Source organism: Pipra filicauda, unplaced genomic scaffold (assembly GCF_003945595.2).
Source record: "Pipra filicauda isolate LSUMZ 115617 unplaced genomic scaffold, ASM394559v2 scaffold14_size4853619_pilon, whole genome shotgun sequence".
NCBI classification, from domain to species: Eukaryota; Metazoa; Chordata; class Aves; order Passeriformes; family Pipridae; genus Pipra; species Pipra filicauda.
This window is the reverse complement of record NW_024103985.1, coordinates 4,799,554-4,823,461: the sequence shown is the minus strand read 5'-3', so window position 1 is coordinate 4,823,461 and position 23,908 is coordinate 4,799,554. Positions and strand designations below refer to the sequence as shown.

At 42.5% G+C, this 23,908-nt stretch overlaps 1 protein-coding gene across 2 annotated transcripts in view; it reads right to left on the bottom strand.

Annotated features, from left to right (window-relative positions):
* GNB1L (G protein subunit beta 1 like) overlaps nt 1-23,908 on the bottom strand; it is a 41,387-nt gene that overhangs the window by 15,387 nt on the left and 2,092 nt on the right. For both annotated transcript variants that reach the window (XM_027733064.2, XM_027733065.2), the window contains exons 2-3: nt 648-775; nt 297-422 (exon numbers count right to left, since the gene is read on the bottom strand). In XM_027733064.2, coding sequence (XP_027588865.1) covers nt 297-422; nt 648-763 — 242 coding nt within the window. In that variant the 5' untranslated portion in view covers nt 764-775. The remainder of the gene's footprint in view (nt 1-296; nt 423-647; nt 776-23,908) is intronic.

Here is a 23,908-nt window from a genome sequence, read left to right as displayed (position 1 = left end):
ACTTCAAATCCAAATGTATTTCCTTTACCCAAACACCGCCCCTGATCTCAGTGCAGTAATAAAGGCACTGTGGATCCCAAGTTGTTGTGATGTCATAACATTCACATAATAAAGAAATAATTTCTATTTTCCCCCCACGTTTCATTCTAGAGTTTCTCTGGATTTTTGTACTTCAGTGCATTTCCACGTGTTGGGGAGACTTTCAGTGACTCCAGAATTACAAGACTTTTTTCCCTTCAGTCGTGTCCATCCCAGAGACAAGAACTATTTCTCTGGTTCTCCTCTGCTTTGCTCACCTGAGGAGTCTGTCTTTACCACCCATTGTCTCCACACAGTAGACAGATTTTCGTCCATGGCCATCCAGTGCTGTGTCCACTCTGTGTGTTTTCAGGTTCCAGACATGGATGAGCCCGTTCTCAGAGCTGGCAATAGGAACAGATGGTTTTAGTGTGACCACTGCATTCAGGTGATCAGTCTGATGCTTTTCCTTTTCGTTTTGTTTCCAAAACTGAAGGTGTGTGCACAGACAGCACACCCATCATTCACAACCACACAGTTTTCTCCAGACACACTTTGTCAAAAGAATACACTTGTTTTTAAAAGGAAATGAGCACACTCAGAGCAGCCAGAAATCCTGGTTTCCTTACCCAGAGAACAGAACAGGGGGATCGGGTTCTTGGCCTCCACAGGAGAAGTGCAGAGTGTGGATGGCAGCACTGGTACCTCTGAGCACAAACTGGGGATCTGGAGGTGGCAGAGCCATCCCAGCAATGAACTGTGGGGGTGAGAAGAAGACACAGCTATTAGCAAGGGGAAGGCAAAATGAAAGGTAAAGTGAAATGACAACTTTGAATATATTCTGAGCAGGATGTTGCTTTTCCTGGTCCCTTTGCTCTTTGAATTATCATTACTGAATGTATTTCTATTTGCCACACAGCTCAGGGTAAAGCATTTCCTCTGAACAGCAGCTGTGAAGCAGTGTCCAGCCTGCTCTTTGCTGCACTGCTCTGTCAGGGAGGTGCTGAGCTGGCCACACGCACACCCCTCACACTCTCGGAAATACAAAATTGGTCACCTGTTCTCCCCGCTGCAAAGGGCAAGAGCCACACAACACAAGAAACTGGATACCCATAATTTCAGTGGGTAAGCAATTCATCATTCCCTTTAGCCCCTTGGCTAAGTCTTTCCCCTTCCTCCCCATAAAAATACTACTTGTGTGTTTCCCCTCACAACCATTTCCAGAAAAGCACTGCAGTGAACATATCAACTGCAAAGGATTTCTGATGAGACTGGAGTTCTGGTGCACACAAGAATTCCATTACTCCTGAGTGTTTGAATTTTTGGTTCCAAGCACGGTTACAGGAAAAAAGAAATGCAGTATTTCACACTCAGTGACTACTGTGTTAAACATTTTATTCCGAGCAGTTTGTATTCCTTAAAGGATCAAAAGGGATGGATACCTTCAGCTTCATGTCATCGGTTCAAAGGTGGTCGGGCTCAGCACAGAACAGGACTGGTGTTTGGGGAAGGAGCTGCCCTGTCCCATGAGGGAAACACAAAGGACAGTTCCTGACGAGCTCCCAGGGACAGCCTGTGCCATTCCCACAGGCCCAGCCTGTGCCATTCCCACAAACCCAGCCCGTGCCATTCCCACAGGCAGCTCTCCCTGCCCTGGCACCCTCGCCAGGTATTTCCAGTCACAGAACACCTGCACAGGCAGCTCTGCACAAGCACCAGAGAAGGATGAGAATAACTTTTCTGTACTCTGACTTGCTGCAAATGACCCTCCAGGACCTGTGCTGGGACAAGGGAACCAGCAGCTTCTTTGACTGGAACTGCAATTTGCAATTCATTGGAAAATGCGTTATAATGTCCATTACAAAAAATATATTCACCACGAACAGTGTTTACTGCCTTATGTGTGGCATTACTAGCTATGCTTTATGTTTGCTTCTTCATTTCTGACCTGACTTCACACAGAAAAGGTCATCTTTCGCCACTACAGATGTCAACTCTTGTCACTTTTGCCTACTCATGCATATATTACCCCAGATTAGACAAAAATTTTGCTAAATTCAGTAAGGAAGATCAGCAGGTGTTTGTCTGCCTGCTGGCTCACAGGAGAGGGATTGCAGTGAATCAGAACAGAGCACTAGAGCTACAAGTTCCACGTAAAACAGCTCAACTGTTTGTCATCGCCCCTCAGCATCACTTTTGAATCGTGTTCAGTGGATGCACTTGCTGCTGCACCTCATTTGCAGGTCTACCTTGAGTGTTTATAGATCAGTAATCACCATGGTATCTATAGGTCCTAATTAAATGCAATTATCTTTTAGAACTAGTGATGAAACATAATGTGCAGCATAATGTGCAGTTCTCTCTCAATAGCACTGTGTAATTAGGTATGAAAATGATGAGCTCAGTGGATCCCCTCCGTGTTTTAGGGCCCTGACTCATCTGTTTTATGATGCTGTCGGCTGATCCAGACTCCTGACAGGCATTACACGATGTACAGGTTGGCCCCATGGCGAGATCCAGCTCCTGGGTGCCCATCTGTACCCTGCTGCACATGGTACACCTGTACCCTGGGTTACAAACCTGTGAGAGGGAGGATTGTGTGCCCAGGGGTCCCTCTCTGGGCACCCCGGCTGTGTGCTGGTGCCCTCAGCCCCCCTTTGTGGAGCCCTGTCAATGTGAGGAGCTGGGGGCTGGTCCGAGGGTGCAGCACTCCCTGTGCTCAGCACGAGGCAGAGCCGAGCCAGCCCAGGGGCCAGCTGGGATTACAAGGCAGGCTTTTAACAGCGTTTCTCTAATTACCCACACACAGGTTTCTGCTGACAGACAGCAGTGTGTGCGTGGCTGTGGGAAGGCTTTACCTGGCATCAAACAGACGCTACTAATGCATGTCTTTACAAGGAGGAGGGTTCAGAACAATCCTCAGACCGGTTACAAGAGAAAAAAACAACTACTGAAAACATACTTCTGAGCTGTAAGCAAATGAAGGGACTTTTTGCTCTTTGGAGCCTGGTTCTTTCCTTACTTTTCTGCTAATCATATATGTGAATCTGGAAATTTGGCTTAATATTAAACCTAATTTTTATTGAGCTTATGACTCCTTATTACTTCCTATCACAATCTGGCAGAGGAATGGCAGTGTGACAGTATTAAGCGTCTCATTTTCCTTCCAGCAAGTGCTGAACTATAAAATTGCATCTGTGCTGTCTTTATCCAGGAGCTTGGACAAGTCACTAAAGACCAAGATTTAATTAAAAGTTCTTAGGTACAGAAAGTCCCATGAGGTTGCAAATAGATGGACATTTAGTGCACCAGTGCTTTAACGACTCCAAGAAAGCATCAGTCTGTTCCTGTTGACACACAGCATCCTCAAAACAATGATATTCAGCCTACCTTCAGCTCAGCAGGTAGCTCAGTCTCTCCCTTACTTCCAGGGATAATGAACTACCTTGTGGTGCACTGATACGAACAGATAATGGTTACACTGTGCTTTGCTGAGCAGACAGCTACAAACATGCTAAATATGACGATTGTGAGATGGTTAAAGCCTCTGGGGAAATTTTTCAAAAGTGCCTAAGTGATTTAGAAGCCTAAGACTCATTTCCAAATGAATTTTCAATCCTACATCTCTAGGACTTTTTAAAGTTTCACCCCAGGTGTCTGAAAATGAGTTCCCTAATTAGCACAACATTTATTTTCTTGTTAATGCCATCTAGCCTCAGGGAGACCAATCTGTTCTTCTTAACTGAGGATACCTGCAACAAATTTAATTAAATGAATTTGCTTAGTATTTAGTCTGGTCTGAGAGCAAATTCTGGCTCAAGGGCTTGAACAAGCGAAGTGCAACCTACAGAAGAAAGTTCATGTAAAAGCAGGGCTACACTATGTTTTAAAAGGGCTACACTGTATGTATGTCCCAGAGATCTCCTCATGCTGTGCCTCCTGCCTCCTGGGAAAGGAGTTCAAAGACACGAATACAGGAATCATTTTCTTATGGCAGTATTTGCTTGCAAGAGGGTGTCCCCTGCAAGAGATGCAACACTCACCATCCCGCTCTTTCTTTTGAAAGATGTTCCACTTCTTATTTCTTCCAGCCCTCCCTGCCTGTCTCAGCACCGTCCTGCAGGGGCTGAGCCGCCCCTGGGGACACAGACAGGGACGAGGACTGTGACAGGGTGCACAGCCCGGGGCTCCTGCACAGCTCACATTTGCTCCACGAGTGAGGAGTGGAAGCCACGCTTGTCCAAACGAGGGCTTCAATTAGCAAACAGCCAAGTGCACCATGCACTAAAACCAAAAAGGGTTTGGTCTAAAAAAATGCATCTGCTAAATGCCAGAACAATCAAACTTCCTTCAAACCCACGTTATTTTAGAGAACAATTCTCTACTAATATCCCTCACAAATCTTACTTTGCTTAGGTTGCAATTAGAATAATCCTCAAACCATTTGAATTTCTATGCAGTGGTATTCCAGTATCATCACTTCAGCATTCGATATAAAAAAGTTAAGCTTTTATTTAATGAGAGTCATTTAAAATATGTAAATGTCAAAAGGATTACCTTAGAAAAATCTCTCAGAGAATTAAAAACATTAACAGATTCCCACAGGAAAAATTCCAGCAGAATTCAGCAACTCTCCTGTTCCCACTCCTGTCACTTGTATTTCTATCACACATTGAAGCAAAAACAAATTGCTATTAAAATATCATCCAAACACCCTCCTCCCCCTAACAAACTCCACAGTTCAGTTTGAGATACCAATGGCTCAAGCAAAGACAAGAAAAAAAATCCTCTTTTTTTTTTCTTTAGGCTTATTTAGAGTAGTAAAAACTCAGTGGTAAAAGAGCTTTTTCAGGTATAGGAGAAATAAATCTCTCTAGGCATGTCTGGCAAACTGTTTTGGGACTGAAACCAGCAGGTGTGCAGACATAATTACTACTGCAAAATATCCAACACATCCAGGTGTGCTCACAAACAGATATATGAAATCCCTGTTATTTTTTGAAAATTCCTAGTCTCCCAGGTGCCACCCTCCCAAAGGAAAACCAGAGCAAAGAATGAGTTCAGGAAGATGTGAATAAATTGTCCTTGCCCCCTTGCAGGCTGTGTGTCTTTTCCCCTCACACAAAAGCCCTTTCCCAGGCTGCAGTCCCGTGCCCCCTGCCCGGCCGGGACGCTCCACGGCACCAGGGCTTTGGGAGTGGGGCACCAGGGCTTTGGGAATGGGGCACCAGGGCTTTGGGAGTGGGGCACCAGGGCTTTGGGAATGGGGCACCAGGGCTTTGGGAGTGGGGCACCAGGGCTTTGGGAATGGGGCACCAGGGCTTTGGGAGTGGGGCACCAGGGCTTTGGGAATGGGGTACACGCTGCCACGGCAGAGGAACCCTCCCTCAGGATAACAGTGCAACACCAACAGCTCTGTGTCTCCCACTCCATTGCAGTCTCCACTGCTCACACCCAGCAGGGATCCCTGCGGGATGAGCCTTCCAAACCCAGCGTTCCCACAGCTCCAGCCTCCAACCCCCGCAGACGAGGAGGTTTCACAGCGGTGAAACAGGAACCACTCTCAGCCCAAGCAATTACAGGGCACGTCTAGGAAGTGGAGAGCAGCAGTTTAGGGCTACAAGAACCCATTTAATGAGTAGCGTTTCCACACATCATCAAAAGAGATGCCAGACAAATCCACACAAGCTGAACGAGTTAAAGTTCACCTTATCTGACTGCAAAAGTGAATTTTTGTAGGTTATTGACTACAAATGGTCTCAAAGCAGGTCTATAGGTCGGTAAACTATTCTTCAGACATGCTGTGACAAGTTTTTAAGCCCAGCTTTTGGTTTTGCATGTACAAACCAAAAAATGATAGAACACACTGGAACAGGGAAGTCAGCAATGCAAAGGGATGTTGTGAGACAGTCATCTGAAGAAATCTCCTTACACCTGAGGTGCAGAGTAACTGAGTGGACCAAGAAATGCCTTTTGGGGTCCTACAAGAAGTTACCACATACAAACCCTTAGGGAAGAATGAAAATCCCGAAGCCAGGCCCTCCTGCTTTTTGCATTCTTACTGCAGTTGCTCAAAACACACGACATGTCTGTTGTTTGCAAAGACAGAAACGTGCACTGGTAAAAGTAAAAGCAGCAGAGCCTTGATCAAGAGATGTGGGAGCACTACACAAATAGTTGCAAAGGTCAGAGGCCCAGAATATATGAAAAGTCATTTGTCAGTCAAATAACAATGCAGCTCTCAATTTAAAACTCCCATTTCTATCCTTGGTGCTAAACTGAGATAGAAAATTTATTACATTTCTAGGCTTTATTTAGAGTTAATTAAAAAAATAATTTATTTCAAGTGGAAGCAATCACTAGAAATCTTTAAATCGGGAAATTGATGTAAAACAGAAATTAGAAGTAGTAGAAATTTTTGATTTAGCCAGTAAATGTACTAATACAGCACTCCTAATTTTCAGAAGGATAACCAAATGCCTTCTTTTAAATTGGTTATTTTTCACATTACTACTTACAACTACCAAAATAGAGATTAGCACAGTGATGTGTATTTGTGACTTCAAACCCTAAAATAATTATGATAAAAATAACAATAATAATTTTTTAAAAATCACACCAATGGACTGGGAGCGTTCATTAGTGTGCTTGTACTTGCACTAGAAAATACAGTACCCAGACACTGGAGATAGGTTTCTATCTTGCTTGCAAACCTTGCTGGTTAGTGACACGTCCATGTCAGAGGGAATGCAGTGATTTATACGACCTGGTTATACAATCCTGGACGAGCTGAGACCATAAATCTGCTGCCACACAGCCAGCACTGCAGCTGACAAGAGCCCTTCCTCTTACAGGTTGGGAACACCGAACACTGTCAGAGCTTTCGTTCTAAATACTCACCAAATAATTTCTAATGACTAACAAGGACAGAAAACACTTCGAAAGTCTCCCTTGGAGAAGTGCTGAGAACTTCCATTTCCCACTGACTTCAAGGGAAGTCAGGACTTCATCCTTTCTCAGGAGATCCCCAAAATTACCCTCTCTCCTGACATTTAGACAACGAATGACAGAAGTTTCCACATTTTAATTGTAATAGTCAATGGACAGATAGCAAACAAAACTGCTTATCAGCAATTGGTGATATGCCAAGAAACCTTCTGGGAGCCGGAAAGCAAATGACAAATAACCCTCCTGCAACACAACCCATTTAATGATTTCACCCAGGTAGTGGCTCCTCCCAGGGTGAGCACCTTCTCTGCCAGCATTCCTTACCTGAGCCAGGCTAAAACACAACACAGTACGATTTTAGGGAATGAAGTTTGCAAGAAAAACGTGTATAAATGTCAGTGTGTGACCTTCAGGAACACTGAAACCCCGGGCTGTGTCTCGAGGTCCACTTTCAAATACCTCCATCTGCAAGTTTTAAAAAAAAGTCGCTGCACAACAATTGCTTTCTATATGAAAACACAGATTCAGCATGGGAACAAAACTAAGAACGATTGTAATCATTTGAAAGACACTGAGTTAGCATATGGATCTCATTGCCACTTACACATTTTGGTCACTGAAACAAAAAGCTATTAATCAATATGTAAAAGCCATAAATTAACATAAACATTAATCATTCTAATGCTCCCTCTGTGTCAGACTGATAATTTTTTTTCAGTCTTTCATTCTGACATATGTGCCTTCAGCTATCAGCTGGGTGACCTTTTTTAACACAATTAAACATTTTGGGCATTGCAAATATTACTGAAGTAAACATTTTGGAGACAGCCAAATATCATGGATACACTGAAGCCAAAAATATGGGGTCTGAAAACATGAGAGCCCCTGCCTCTCATGTAATTACACTAGCTTTTAATAAGGGAGCCTAAAACACAGCCTGAAATCCAGCTGAAACAGATGAAATTCTAGGGTTTCATAAACAGGTTCGTTTTGCAGATGAGGGAAAAGACACCCATCTGTTTTACTTTCTGAAACCATTAATTGCTTGGGAAAGTGCAAAGATGTAACTACAGCCAGCCGTGTTTGGAGAAAGAAAGCATAAAAGCCCATAGTAGTTCAGCTCTGCAACACACTCTGCATAAAATTATCAGGGGAAAAAAAGATGACAAATGCCCAATCTCTTTGAAAAGTTGAAGAATATGAATATACACTTATATAGCACAACGAAAGTGAAAAGAAGTATTTATACAAGTGTGTCTCTGTTCCCTACCAGCAGAACTAACATGAATTTAAGTTTGGGCATGTGATAAATCATTGTAATCTAGCAGAAAATTGATAAGCCAAGGACCATCAAAAGCCTGTTCTGAGCAGCCTGTAGCTCAGCCATGCATAGCAATCTGTCAGCCACGGGGCTCTGTCTGCCCATCCTCCTTAATTAGGGGTGCTGCACGGAGCAGCATCAGCCACAAATCTTGTGGTTCCAAGAGCTAATAATGTCCTCAGATAGCTTGGGCTTCATTAAACGTCTTCCAGACATCTTAGCAGACATTCCAGCAATAATCTTGTTCAGTAACAAAAAGAATTGACAGAGAAGGAATATATCAAGTTGTTACAGCAACTGAAGTTATTTGGGCCAGAACTGTATGTCTGCAATTAAGGATTCTGTAACTCTGAGCAATTAAAATATCACTTTATTTGAAAACTAATTAATTCTAAACACATATTTTTCCCATGACAAACTTTTATGATTGTTTAATTTATTCCATTCTAATTACACTTTAATTAATCTACTCTTGTATAATATTATACTGTTATTCTGGCACTTGCCCAATGCAGACAATAAATTGATTGCAGTTCCGTTGTGCAAGAGCACAAACTGTCATGCCAGTTTCAACACCGTCTTTATTTATTTGTCTCTTCTATTACTTTTCTTTTCCTCCCACAGGGCATAGGAACATGAAACACAACACAAATCATATGACATTTTGTCTTCTACACTTTCTTCTTCAAAGTGTGAAGTATAACAAGAGTTTTTAGTATTAAGGAAAAGTATATGTAATATGATACTACATAATAAAACATAACCTATAGGAAATGAATTTATACTTCTAAAATACATCCCACAATGACTTATCAATTGATTCCTGATGTACAGGACCATGCCCAGAAACGGAGCTGTTTCCATTGACACTGAGGTCTGCTCAGGAGCTGACCTGGCACAGTCACCAATAAGGGAGAAAGAGACCAAAGCCCATTTTCATACTAATCTTAAAACCACATTAATTTCAGTATCTCTCTAAGTTTTACAAGACACTGCATTTTAATTTTGCATCAAGTCACCTTAGATTCAACTAAAACAAAAGTATATAAATTCTTTTCTTACTCTATAAATACTGTATTTGGATTAAACTCTGACAAAAGAAATACATACAAAAATTCTATTGCACACAGAGTTAGCAGTGTTGTATTTTATTTTGCTTTGGCCATACTTGAGGTAAAAATGACTGACGGTTACAGTCAGAAGTGCTCGAGTTTTATTTTTTTAATGTGAACGTCCCTGAAATTCGCAGTTCTTGCACATTTGATGGGAGGAGATACTCAGTAGTGACTCTTTCTGAAGACACAATGAAGCAATCTACTTTTGATGTGCTTTTAACCCCTCAGCTGGGTTCCTGGCTGTACGTTGTCTGTGCTTATGAAATACCTGCTCGTGTACCTGCCTTAGCAAGGGGAGACGCCGTGCAGAGGGAGGCGGTTCAGTTAAACTGCACTGCAAGCTCTGACAGTGCTCCCCAAAATATGGCCTTTTACTAATGATACAGTTGGCATTTCAGAGAGTTAAAAGACAAGTACAAAACACATTCATAAAATACATACTCATTAAAAGGGGAAAAAACCACTGCACTTAATTGAACAGGCTACGTCCTTCACCAGCATTGTCAAAGCGGGAGCTACATTTATATCAGAATATTGTACCTACCCCCGTGTTTATATTCTCAGCATTTGTCTCATAACAGTTGAAAAATATACTTTGAAACTCCAAACAGCAAACAGGACAAATTGACATAAACACTGGAGGAATATTAAATAAGAGGGCAATTCCTACTTGTGTCCAGCTCATGTTTTGCATTCCAAAGTCTGGATCTGATCTCCGCCTGCCCAAAGTGCCAGATGATATTGGTGAGACTGCTCACACGAGGGAGGGTTGGCAGGGTTCACTGCACCAGGATTTCATAAAGCATTTTCTCTTTGGAAGGTTTGTGCTCCTGTGCAAACACAACACATCTCCAAGAGCAGCATTACTGTGGGTCATTCCCTGTGGATGCAGAACCTGGGGCAGGGACAGTGAGTGACCTCCCGAGGTGGCACAGGCACAGGACTGGGATTAGGACTCCACTCACTGCTCCAGACACAGACAGTCCCTTCCCACGGCCACTGAGCCCCGTGGCTGTTCTAAGAAACAAAGCAGTGTGGACAGTTTGCATCAATTCATTAGGTTAAAACTTTAAATCCTTACTCAGGTGAACTCTCGAGCTCAGAAGCAATTGCATTTCAGTAAAGTCTGTCCCATTTGCTACTTGTATTTTACTTTCTCCAAGAACCCCTTCAGTATCAAAAGAAATAGAAGACAGTGTTACGTATATCACTTTTAAATATATGACTCAAAGTTACAGATTATTATTATTTTTATGCTATGAAATATCCCCCAAAATTCAAGCTTAATTACTAATAGTATGTGCCATTTGTCTGGTAGGATGCCTATTCAATACAGCATAAGTATTTGGATAAGCCAAGTTTCTGGAGAGCAGTTTAGTCCAAGAAATCTAAAAGGGATCATTATAACTCCACTGCAAACAGGAATGACATTTACAAGGCAAATATTACCTAAATATCAAATGAAAAAATTAATTATTATTTTAACATTTAAGGCTAAGCTTATACTTTAGACACAACGCATAATTGTTCTTTCATGCCAGTTTGATCACATAAATCTACATCCATTTTACAAAAGCACGTAGGATGCATTAGTTAAATATGCTCATCTCCAAGCATACGAGCATATGCTTACACATTAAACATGTCAAACAGTTAAACTGTTAAAATGTGAGGGATATTTATAAAAAACTGGTTCCACATTTACCAGGTTGAGTACTGATGATGCTTAATTCCCAGTTTCTGGTCCTGACTGCTTCCTGTGTCTGTGATGCTCGGATCAGTCCTTTCTCTACATTTTAATGAGTAACACTAACTATTTAGCAAATGGAGAGAAATAACTCCAAAGCAACAGAACGGAGTTACAGTTTACACATGTAACTTCAGGCTCCACTCCTCTCATCCACAAGAAACTAATCCTGACCAAAAATGTAGTGAAAAATGCAAAACTGTTTCACCGCATTAGTTTGGAACTTTGAACAATTCTGCCGGCCCTGAACTTGAACTGCAGCCTTTGAACGTGTGCTGAACAGCCCCCATTGTACCAGGCTGCCATGCTGGCAGCAACTGAAGTGCCAGTCTTTTGGCAGATAATCAGATTATTGCATGTTCTGACCAAATTCATTAGGAAAACTTTTACCAACCCATTATCTCAAACCAGAAAATCTAGATCAAAGTATAACCAATTTTACAGCACAATAAAACTGTTATAAATATTTAAACACTAATTAAAAGGCCTCTTTTGTTAAAAGTAAATAAATAATTGAAAGCTACGTCTTCTTATAAATGCTATCGAGTGCAACCACATTTATCCCATCCTTCTCAGCAAACCAGACCCTGTGTATGGTGGAGAGTGGGAAGAACAGCTCTCAGGAGCAGTCATTTGAGAAGATGGAGGGTTGTTAGACTTTTAAATCATTGCCTACAGTAAGTCACAGTGAGTGCTCCTTCTGGTGCCAAAGCATCCACCCCTGAATGTCTCTGCTGACTGCATCCCCACTGGACAGTGGGATCTCCTTCATGCTCAGGTCCTGGAGGGACACCACATCCAAAAGGAGAGAAAAAATACTTCATAAGGAAATCCTACATCAGTGACTAATTTCTCAGTAAATGCAATTCTATTGTAATATATGGTTTTCTTCCTAAAATATGCATGATCTTGTCTGCTCAAAAGGCCAATAACTGTAATTAAGTTTGGCAGATTATTTTCTGTGTTTTGATCAGATATGACACCTGTGCAGAACAAGCACCAAACACAGAGTACTAAACACTCCCCTTGTCTCCATTTCAGCGGGACAGCAAGAATGGCATAAGAGGGAATCAAAGAATTCATATTAACAGAATTGACAGCAAGGAACCAATCCACAAGCAGAAGCAGCGACAGGACAGTCATCAATACTGATTTCACATATTTTTCAGTACTACAATCAGATTCTCCATCTGTAACCCAAACTTTAGAAGTATGATAATTTACGGAAAGGAGATTAATTTAGCCATTTTGAGTCAAAGACGTATTTCATAGCTTCATCCCAATCCTGTATATTGTTGGGATCCCTTTCCCCTTTGAAGACTTAGTGAATGATTGAAGCTTCTACTTTCTGAGAAACAGATAACACAAGACTAGTAATCTGACTCTAAGCCACTGGATAAAGGCAGTTTGTTTCCTCTTAGCCCATCTGTCAACACCTCTTCAGTAATTAGTCCTAATTATTACAAAGGGCTAGCCTCCCATTGGCATTATTAAATCAGAAATAGTATCATAGCCAGGTATCTTTCAACGCCTCCCAGGCTGGCGACCTTCGATTTCATTGAATCTTCCATCAGTATCCGCCTTTGGAAGAGCCTCGGCAGTAATTTTAGCATCAGCTTCAAAGATGCAGATCCCACAGTGGAATTCCAGGGATGCATTCATATACACACCCACATCATGTGACAGGAGAGCAAGCAACACAATTGACCTTTGCATTGTTCTCTAAACTCCCGTGATATAAACCACACATTTCTATTTTCCACAATAGAGCTGGGGTTTGCCTGCGTGCTTAGAAGTGCTCCTTTGAACTTACTGCTGATAGGAAGAATAGTGAAACCACGTCTATAAAGATGAAGGTCAAATCTTTGTTAAGAAAACAATACATGTGAAACTTTTGTCAGATCAAGATAAATTTGCAAGAAGTAAATAGTAACTAAAAATATGCATTAATGTATTTAGGTGTGAAGATTGAAAAGGTTTCTTTTGTTTATTTCTGCCATATAGCTGAAGTACTTCCCCAGAAAAGTGGAAAACAGAAAGGATGATGACACCAAACTCTCACGGAACCAAAGCTCAGTTAGCTGAGGCTTTAGTCAGTTTTAAGCTCTTCCTTTGTGTTAGCATTTATTTAACTGAAACAAAAGAAGATATTGCTATGAACCAAACTCTCCATTTCTTTTGATTAAAAGCCAGAAGTGTTTCCCAGTCGCACACCTGAGAGCACGAGTGAGCATTTGTTTATGCTGGGTTTCTCAAAACCAGCACAGCACTACCAGTTCCCTCACCCAGGAGCCAGCCCGAGCTGCACTCGTATGCTCTGTGCTCGTGGGAGTGGCCCTGCTAAAAGCTCGTGCACAGAGCATGGGAGCTACACAAATATTCAAAAGTCTCCATGGGAGCAAAGCCCACATTCTCTAATTAAAATAAAGAATGCTTTTGTTGATATGCTTAATGCTACAAAAAAAAAATAAAGCATACAGAAGACAATTTTTTTTACAAGAAAAAAGCCAAACACATTTTAAAGAACTTTCCTGTGTCCTATATTAAAGTGAAATAGTAATTCTTTTTACCCCTTCACAGGTCTCTAAATGCTCCAGATGTAATGAAGAGCCAGCTGTTACAGCAGAAGCAGCAGCCTAAAGCCTTAGGGTTTGACTGGGCCATCAGGAGTGGGGAGCACATGGAACAGGGTGCCTGGGGAGGATGCCCCAACCTGCAGGGATGTCACCCCAGCTCTGTGGTGTCACCAAAGCCCAGTGCCTGGAACAGGGACCATGACCCAAACTGTGGGCCCCTGATCCATGGATGTGGTTGGCCCCAAGTCCCTGCTCTGTTCCATTGGCTCAACGTGGCCTATTTGGAAGGAGCACAAAGACATCTCAGTAGCACACAGTACTGGAGCATGGAGAAACTGCTCTGAGCCAGCTCCCTGCAGACTTGTCCTGCATTCCTTCCTGCTGGAGCATTCATGGCACCATACAGCTTCACTGCACCTGGACAGCTTTTCCCTTCTGAGATAACTAAAACTCACTGCCAAGAAAAATAAACATACAAACTTAAAATTCATTTTCCAAGTTGTACGTTTTCCAAATAAATGCCATGTTAGTGACATGCACAGCAACAGGCAGGCATTTGACTATCAGTGGATCAGACTTTAAATACATTAATATTTCAGGTATCAACAATGCAGTATTAACACCCTTGCTACCATTTTTTTTCTTTATTATCCTTATGAGAATTCAGTGCAGTAACAATAAAAACCTGTCAAAGTAAAACACTGTATGGTACTGCACTGCAGAAAGAAATGCCCTGCAGGGTCAGACAGCTGGTCCCTCAGGCCTGGCACCCCATTTCCAACAGTGCCATGCTACTGAGAGAGGCTGTTTAGGGAAAAGACAGAAGCCTGGTTGCTTCTGCAGTCCCCCCCCACCTTCACACCTAATTGCTGCGTTAATGATGGCACAGGGCATGTAACTGCACTGTCCATTTGCAGTGCTGCTGCCTAGGGAACTGTCTGAGCCCTTTTGAACCTGCTGAGATCCTTGCCTTCTCTGCCTCCCATGGCAAAAAATTCCCTACCTGAAATTCCAGAGAATGAAGGAGTATTTTCTTTTCTTTGCTTATAAACCTGATCTCCTACTCTCTCACTGAGTGCCCTCTCGTTCTTACATTGCAGGATTTGGAAGGTAACAGTTTCATGTTTGGCTTTTTCATCACTGTCGTGATCTTGTAAATATCAGTGATAAATAAATATCTGTTTTTCTCTAAGGAGTACCAGACTTCCCAATTCTCCTCGTATGACAGTTGTTCCATTTCCCCAAGTAGTTTCAGTTGTCATTTTCTGCACCATCTCTTACTCCACCTAATCCATCTCAAAAAGCAGAGAACTGAACACAGTGCTTCAAATATGAGCCCCATCAGGTTTTCCTTAGTAGCAAAGTGCCATCCTTGATGGGATAAATCTTCACTACCTCAAAAGTCATGTCATCTTCAAGAGAAAAGTTCCTTCCTCCTGCAACAGAGAGAATTCCAGCTAATCCACCTGGCACAGGACTATCCTTGTCACCCAATAGTTTGGATTCCTCCTGCAGGGCAGGCCGGTATCTGGCAGTTCTGCACAAGTGCAGAGAGGAAGATGAGGGCCCATGTTCCCAGTGCAGCCCTTGCAAGAAGAAATGAGATCTGGGCTTCAGGACATGGCTTGCAAACAATCTCTGCAAAGCACATACCCATTTTTAGATACTGCAAATTGAAATGTTTTATATGAACCCACTTCTGCAGTTTCCTCAGTTCCCACTAAGTCCAAAATACATACATCACTAATTACATAAAGGTAACACCTCTAACCTATCACTGATTTTAAAGAGATTACTGCATAGTGAAGATGTTCACACACAGCAACAACAGCCATGGAGTGTCCACTGAGCAACTGATTTTAGCTCTCTCAAAAGACAAAAGTCTTCATAGTACTTCATTTTGTATAAAACAAGATTACAGTTTAACCCGAAAGGTCTTTGGTATGTTCCTTTTTCAAGTCTGCAAGTACTAGTTTCAGGGAAGAAGTCTGTGCCAAAGTATATTATACCTACTATGGCAATAAATTCTTCAGGGATGAGGTTTTACACATAAATTACCTTCATTTGCAGTCTCTGAATGCTCTTCTAAATTTTATGGGATAATACGAATTATGAGCACCCATGTATTTCTTGCAGGTATAATGCGAGACAGATTTTTTTCTACTACTTGCAAGAGATTATGCAAGTGAGTTGTACTCTACTCTACACCTCTCTCCCCCCACCTGTGGTAACACAGGTCAGTCAATTGCTTAGGAGAGATGTACAGTCTCTGTAAAGATATGTATGTATTAATTAGTCTAACTAGGATTAAATGTGAATCACATGGTTAAGCAAAAGGATTAAAAATATTAGAAAGGTTTTTTGTAAACATTATAATATTAAATCTCCTAATCTGTTATTTCTTGATTTAGTTATTGGTTTGGCAAAATAATTCCTTTTAAATAAATTGTACCTTTAAAGAGCACAATTTATATTTATTTGAAGCTACCATCGTAATCTTTACAAAACTTGGCTGGATTTCAGAGGTTGGGCTTTAGGTATTTTGTTGGTTCTGCTGGATTTTTAAAACCCTTGAGATCCGGGAATGGAATGAGTCTGTTCACTGTTATTATCAGTCTCCAGTAAATACTGTTGGTGATGCACTGGAACTTAAATCCTGCCATTCTTCATATATCTGTTGAACACTGGGTGCCTTGGACTCAGTTCATACACACCACTTGCCTCAGAAGCAAAGTTCTGGGTTTCCCCGGGAGCTCTAATTTCAGGAATCACTAGAAATGTGAACTGGCAAACAGTACCCAGACCCCAATTGTACAAATTGCTCTACCCTCACTATCTGACACAGCTTAGTAGTTTCAAAGGCTTCACGAGAACAGGTCCAGGATCAGTCATTTTTCTGAAAGGACACACTGTTGGTTGGCTGTACTAACCAGCAACTCCAAACGGCCCCTACTCCCAGCCGTGAAAACCCAGGTGAAGGCAGCAGGAACGGTGCACGTGGCATGGGAACGCTTGCCCTGCTCCCACAGTGGGCAAAGAAGGCTCATAACAAGATCAGACAAAAGAGAAAACACTGAATCATATTAAAGTAATTACCAGAAAATAAGACTTCTGCAAAATATTTGCAATCAGCTTGCTGGAGCCTTCAGGCTCAGTCTTGCATTGGGCTGCCCGTGGCAGCAGCAGCCCAGGAGGTGCTCCAGGAGGAGCGGCTGACTCAGGCCAGTTCCTCCCCGGCTCCCGCCTCCGGCACAGAGAGCACACAGCACCTGGCCCGGTGCTGCTCCCACCATACTCCTGGCCATGCAGTGTACTCCCAGCTTACTCCTGGCCCAGTGTACTCCCAGCTGTGCAGTGTACTCCCAGCTTACTCCTGGCCCATGCAGTGTACTCCCACGTTACTCCTGGCCATGCAGTGTACTCCCAGCTTACTCCTGGCCATGCAGTGTACTCCCAGCTTACTCCTGGCCATGCAGTGTACTCCCAGCTTACTCCTGGCCCATGCAGTGTACTCCCACGTTACTCCTGGCCATGCAGTGTACTCCCACGTTACTCCTGGCCATGCAGTGTACTCCCAGCTTACTCCTGGCCATGCAGTGTACTCCCACGTTACTCCTGGCCATGCAGTGTACTCCCAGCTTACTCCTGGCCCATGCAGTGTACTCCCAGCTTACTCCTGGCCCATGCAGTGTACTCCCAGCTTACTCCTGGCCATGCAGTGTACTCCCACGTTACTCCTGGCCATGCAGTGTACTCCCAGCGCACCTCCCAGCTGCAGTGCCTTGTCTCTCCCATCTCCCCACACTCCCACGTTACAACCTGTGCACTCCCAACTCCTAGCCTCGCTGGGACATTTACAGACCTGCCCATGGGGCTGCTACCAGGCCGCTTGCCCTAGCCCTGGACTACTTCTATGACAGAGAGGGAAGGACCAGGCACGCAGACCCCACTGCCTCTCCACCTTTGTCTCTCCCATCTCCCCACACCCAAAACTGCTGTCTAAAGCAGCCATATGGGACACATTTACTTCCCACTCCTGCCCTGGGGTGCTACCAGGGCCAGGAATAATCTAGCATGGAGATAGCATCAGCATGAAAGAGAAGACAATCCTAGTTAGGAAGAACATATGCCGGCACTAGATAATGACAACCACATTTAATGGGCACGAGCATGAAGGCATGGATTTCAGAGACTGTCCCCTTACTTTAAAAATGGGGGAGCTATTATAAAAATGCCCAATTACATCATCAGGCACTATACAATATTTATGGTATAAAATCACTATAATTAAATGCTAAGTACAGATTTCAATTATTTAGTAATAAAACAAGTAATAAAATATTTAGTAATAAAACAAGCAAATGCCTTTAAAACATTATTTTCATAGAGAGATCACAGAACACAAAAGGAGCTTAAGAGTGACCTGTCAGGACCTAAGACATCCCATGGTGAGATTTAAGGTGTGAGGATTCTCAGGCTCAGTGTTGCAATTAAGCTGTTTCCCTCCAGATTCACTTTTTTCTGCAAGCTTATAGTGGAGCTGGTATATGGGAAAAGAGGGAATTGCTGCCCTGACTGCGTTAGTTATCACAGCACCTTAAAACTAGACACTGGGGAAAACAAAGGCACATACAGAGACTAAAACTAGTAGAGATGCGAAGCAGTGAGACAGTTCAATCCACGGGGGCCATGTCTGCACATGCCTCTCCACTGAAGGACCTGGGCTGTGTTCATTAGTGTTGGAAAACCCTGCAATATTACATATAAAAAAAAGAAATTAATTGAAAAAATAGTTTCAAAACATAACCTTTCTTGAGAAATAGCATCCAAATCATTGGAAGTAAAGGGTATTCCCAGTAGATATTCTCAATAATTTATCTGTCATGGGGGGAAGACTGCGATATTAAATATTACTAATTCTATTTCAGGGCTAAGTGACAGCCCTGGACCAATGGTGATAAAAACATCCAGCAATGCAGCAGGGAAGCCATGGAACAACCAGGTGCTGCCCTGTCCTTAAGCAGGATGCAGCACACACTGTCCTGCCCAGGGACAGGACTCTGCCAGCCAGTGGTGGCAAAGGGGCCGTGCCACCTCACCTTCCTTTCTTCTTGGTGTATCTGATGTGACTTAGAGGAAAGACCTCCAGCACAGCTCCAAATCTGCAAGGTTCAAGTGCTGTCAGTGTGCCAGACTCATCCTTACAGGGAAAAATAACAGGTGGATGAGGGGCTCCTAGACTGCCTTCACCTTAGCTGCAATCCTTGCAGAAGTTTGGGATGGATGACACTGAAAAAAATTCTTCATATTTAGTATTACATTAAGAATTTTTCTGCCAAAAATTAGAATGCAGTCCATTTCAATTCATGTTTCTGACAAACTTGTTTTTCTGGGTAGATTTTCAGCTAAACAAAAACTGAGCTGGAAATGTCCAGTTCAAATTGAATGTTCTCTAAACTAAATACAGCTGATTATTCCTTGCTTCCTTACGTGCTCCTCCCATACCACGAACAAAAGACAACTCGTCAATGAACACATTTTGAAGCAGGAATAACGACCATTCTCAACCCCACAGCTCCATTTTTATTGCAAATAAACCAACCCTGCAGGTCTTCCACTAGCTCCAGTGCCTGGGAGGGAGTGGGAAGGATGATGTGTTACACTACAATGGAGGAAGTACACAGGCCAACTGGAAAAACGGACTATAAAAAGCTTTTCTTACACAAACACAGGAGGAAGCAACCAACACCCTCAATTGTCGAAGGGAAATGATGGAGGCCTAAACACACAACTAGAAAAAAAGATGTAAAAAGTCCTGCCTGTTTCACACGTTCCCAGTCCCTCTCAGATTTGAGAGCCTGGTTCCATAAGGTCAGTGTTACCCACGGCAGACCTGGCAAATCTCACACACAGTGCCAGGCTGGAGCCCCTGCTGCAGCTCACACTGAGCATCACCCCTTCCTGGGGCACAGCACTAGGAGCTCTCTCCCTCCCTGAAACCTCCTGCAAGTTGGGTGAGGAACCCCTGGCACCCGGGGTCAGAGTGCCAAAACCAAGCCCCACTGCTGTGCTGCAGGACAGGGGTGTGCCCCCAGGGAAGCCACTCCTGCTCCAAGGGCCTTTCCTGCGCAGCAGCAGCCCCAGCTGTGTGTCCGGAACAGGCCCCAGGGACGTGTTCACCCAGCTCAGAACCAAGGTGGCATCATCTCAAACGTCAGAGAACAGAACAATCAAAGGGTCTAACACAGGGGCAAGAATTCAAAGTACAGCTTCGGAAGGTCAAGCAGACCCATCACAGAAGAGAAAATCTATCAGAGCAAACAGCTAAATAACGGCAGGCCAGAGATGCACATTCTGCCACGGCAGACTGAGGACAGAGGAGGCAGACAGTGAAGGCGGCTGCACTGGTCACACCTCCTTTGGAGAGACTGTTACCTGGGACTTCACACTGGGCAAGACCCAGTGGGGACCAGCCATCTCTGACACAGCATCACACACTTCCATGTCCCAGGGAACAGCCCCACACCCCAGGTATTCTGATCCCCAGCAGCATAAAGCCTCTGAGAGAGATACGACCAAAAGAGAGTTCCCATGATGATCTACTGCCACTCCAGTAGTCTCATGTTTTTCCATTAAAGTAATTTTCCTTATCCATGAAAATACATTGGCTCATGGCATTTAGCAAAGTCATAACCTCCTAGTTACAGAGCTTGAACTTGCCAACAATTATTTAGTGAGTGTAATGGAGCGAGGTCAGGACATAGATAAATAGGACAGAGATTTAACTAGTCCTTACAAAATCATTCCTTCCCCAGCCAGCCACTGGATGAAAGGACATAAAAAGTAGAGGTTTGGCTATGCAATGAACCTGTAGCTTCAAAGTAATTTCACTTAGAAATTTCTTACATGGTTTTGAATATCTACCATTTATAAATGACTACAAATTAAAGTCATAACACAATATTTGAGAGGAAGTAGATAGCCCACATTCTCTCCTGCCCCAAAACACGTCAAGTTGTTTTGGAATTTTTGAAAATAACAGTAATAACATACTAAACACTTGGATGATACAGATCCACCGATCTGGGATAAAACTACATTCTTCTTCCCCTGCTGCTTACTTAGGGAAGGTGTTAGCATTGCTTTGCCAGAACACAAAGACAGCAACACAGCTTAGCACTTCAAACACCAGCAGTCAACACAACAGAAATCACCCTGCTTTGTCCCTGGTACTAATGCTCAGTGCAAAACAGGATACTGGGTTCTGGAATATGTTTTCTTTATTCTGCAGAAGGCACACAGAGGAGTTCTGTGAGGGGCCACTCTCCCTCCTGATTTCAAACTGAGAAGCCATGGCTTTACAGGGGGCTGCACAGACATGGCTCTGAGTAACCTCATTCCTAGACAGCTCCAATCCTCCCACATTTATGGATGTGCCCCCTTTATCACTCTGTCTTATTGTCTGGGTGGGTTTGTGGGTGGCTGTTGATTTTTTCACATTATGTGTGTCCGTGGGTCTCTCCACAACTCACGCTGTGTGAGTCAAAATACTTGATGCATCTTGTTTGCAGCTCTACTTCTCCCACCTCCTAACACTGACTAGGACTTTTTTTCTCTCAAATAGTCTCACCACTTTCTCATGGCAAAACTGGCACCGTGGACTGCCAACGGATACCTGACAGTTTATTCGTGTGCAGATCATCATGCAAGTCCGCAGTGTGAGTTAAGAAACAATTCTCCTGTTTCTAGCTGTCAAGAATTTCTTTTCTTGATATACAAACTCAAACCCTGATGACAGAAACCTGCAAGCAGAAATTTCCCATCAACTGAACAGGTTGTGCTATGCTTCTGGGTAAGCATTACAATATCTTTTTCGCATCACACCTACTCTACTAAATATACAAAACACTGTGCAAGTGATAGTTTTGTCAGCCACCAGCTAATCAAATGAAAAATTATTAGGCTTAGGAAAATAATAAAAGCAGAAGCCAGCTGTGCGTTGGTTGGATGAAAACCCCAGTGTCTCCCATGTTAGCTCATGTGTGTTTCAATTTCTGGGAAGAAAATAATGGGAGTTTCTCCACCCTTTCTCATGTGAGCCATAAAACAGATTTATTACCTAGGATATATTCTGTGTTTTCTCCTGAGGAAAAAAGAAGGTGGTGGAACAAGTTCATTTTTTTCCCTTCTACAACAAGGATTTTCTTTATAATAAACACAGAGCTTAATTTTGGTATCATATGGCCCTTCTATTTAATGCTCTGGTCACACTTTTTGCCTTTCTAAATCTTGAATTGTTGCATTTTCATTTCAGTGGGGAATCTACAGCTGCTCCAGCTGTTTGAGTGCAAAAAGTCTGTTCTAAGATTCCTATCTGGTATGTTTTAAAGCAAAATCCTTCTCTCCCCTAAATCAAATAAATTTAGCATCTACTGAAAAAACTATAGAATAACTAAAACAAAAAGAAAAGCTAAACATAAGTCTATGTTTCTTTTCAAATAGTTCTTGCTCAGCTTTACCTTACACCCAGCAGCTCCGGGAAACCTAGGCTGCAGATTCAGAGGTTTAGGACAGGGCTACACCTCATCTGGGAAGGTTTTCCTGTACAAATAACTATTTTTTGACTGTAACAGTCACCTTCTGACCTTTAAAATAAATCATGAAAGAGAAAATTTGCTGACTAGAAGATTTTTAGCTCCTATGACTCTAATTTGCTCACAGTATGATATTACAGTTCTAAAGACCTGTGCTGGTAAATCCATTTATAAAAAAGGTGATTTCCCCTATAACTTTCACTTTTGAGGTGCAGAAGACACTGATTCATTAAACACTTCTGAATCATGACACAGCCTGGATTCCCCAGTTGAGTGGTCTGGAAACTTTCAAGGCTAAGATATGGTTTTGTAAATGACACCAGTAACACCTCTTCTTTAAGCCAATCTGTTGACTCCAATATCTGTAGCCTGAACATGCTCCACAATCTACCCTTGCTACCTCACACCTATTGTTGATGAGTCACTTCCCTGCAAACCTGACATCTCTCAAAGCTTCGGTTCTTTCAAACCAGCCTGTGATATATGAGCGTTTACACCGAGCCATAAATGCCACTGAGACAATTTCTGCAATGACGAGCTACGCCATCATTAGCTGCATAATTAAAATGTACCACAGGAAGTGTGTTCATTACAGTTGTGAAATTATTTTTATTGCTTATGAACAGAAAAAAGAAATGCACTTTTACTCATAAACTGTGCCAGCACAGAGCTCAAAAGGAAACTGGCTTGCTTGGGCAAAAATTGTGCAGGTTCTTTTGTAGATTTGTTTCTTTCTCATCGTTTTGTGATCGCTTGCACTGCTCCACAGAGACCATTCCTAATTTGAAACCCCTCATTTGTACTACCAAGTAAATTCTAGGGCAGTCAAAGTGCATTCCTACCAAGAGAGTATAAATCCATCCACACAGATATTTTGGGGACCAAAACACTGTTACTGCCACAAAACTTGCCTCTGTCCTTTGTAAAGACACGAACATGTTATACTGTGTTGAGATTCTGAGTGTGGACAAGAGTAAAGTATCGGCATTACAACTCAAAGGAGGAGTCCAAAAAGACAAGATCAACCTTTTTTTAAAAATCATTTACTAAGTTTGTCTTCACAGCCTCAGAAATCTCACTACCATACATCCATAGTCCAACACAGCTGCAACAAAGCAATTTATTACAGAGGAGTAATAATAGTAGCTATTTTCCCCAATGAAGACAGTGTTTCGTAGAATATAATTTTGAAAAGTCAGAATCTTCAGTGTTAAGTCTCCTGCATGAGCTAATTAGCATTGACTGGTTGACAGTTATTACTGATCCAGTGAAACAGGACATTGTTATTGCAGAGAAATAGAACTCAAAAATAAAATGTATACAAACACAAAGCACAATACAGCCCCATGTACTACGTGACACAGGGCCAAAAAAAGGTGTTTCTTTACAATGTAAGAACATAGATGGGTCAGTAGTTCAGCATTTCTTTGCAAAAAGAAACCCACAGTATTGCAAAATGGTCAACAGGGTCAGAAAAGGCATAACATAGTTAGGCAACAGGTCTGCTCCCCAACACCTTACAATTCCAACACTGTCATTCTAATGCTTAAAAATAAGTCTCCACACCAATTAACCAAAATCAGACAATC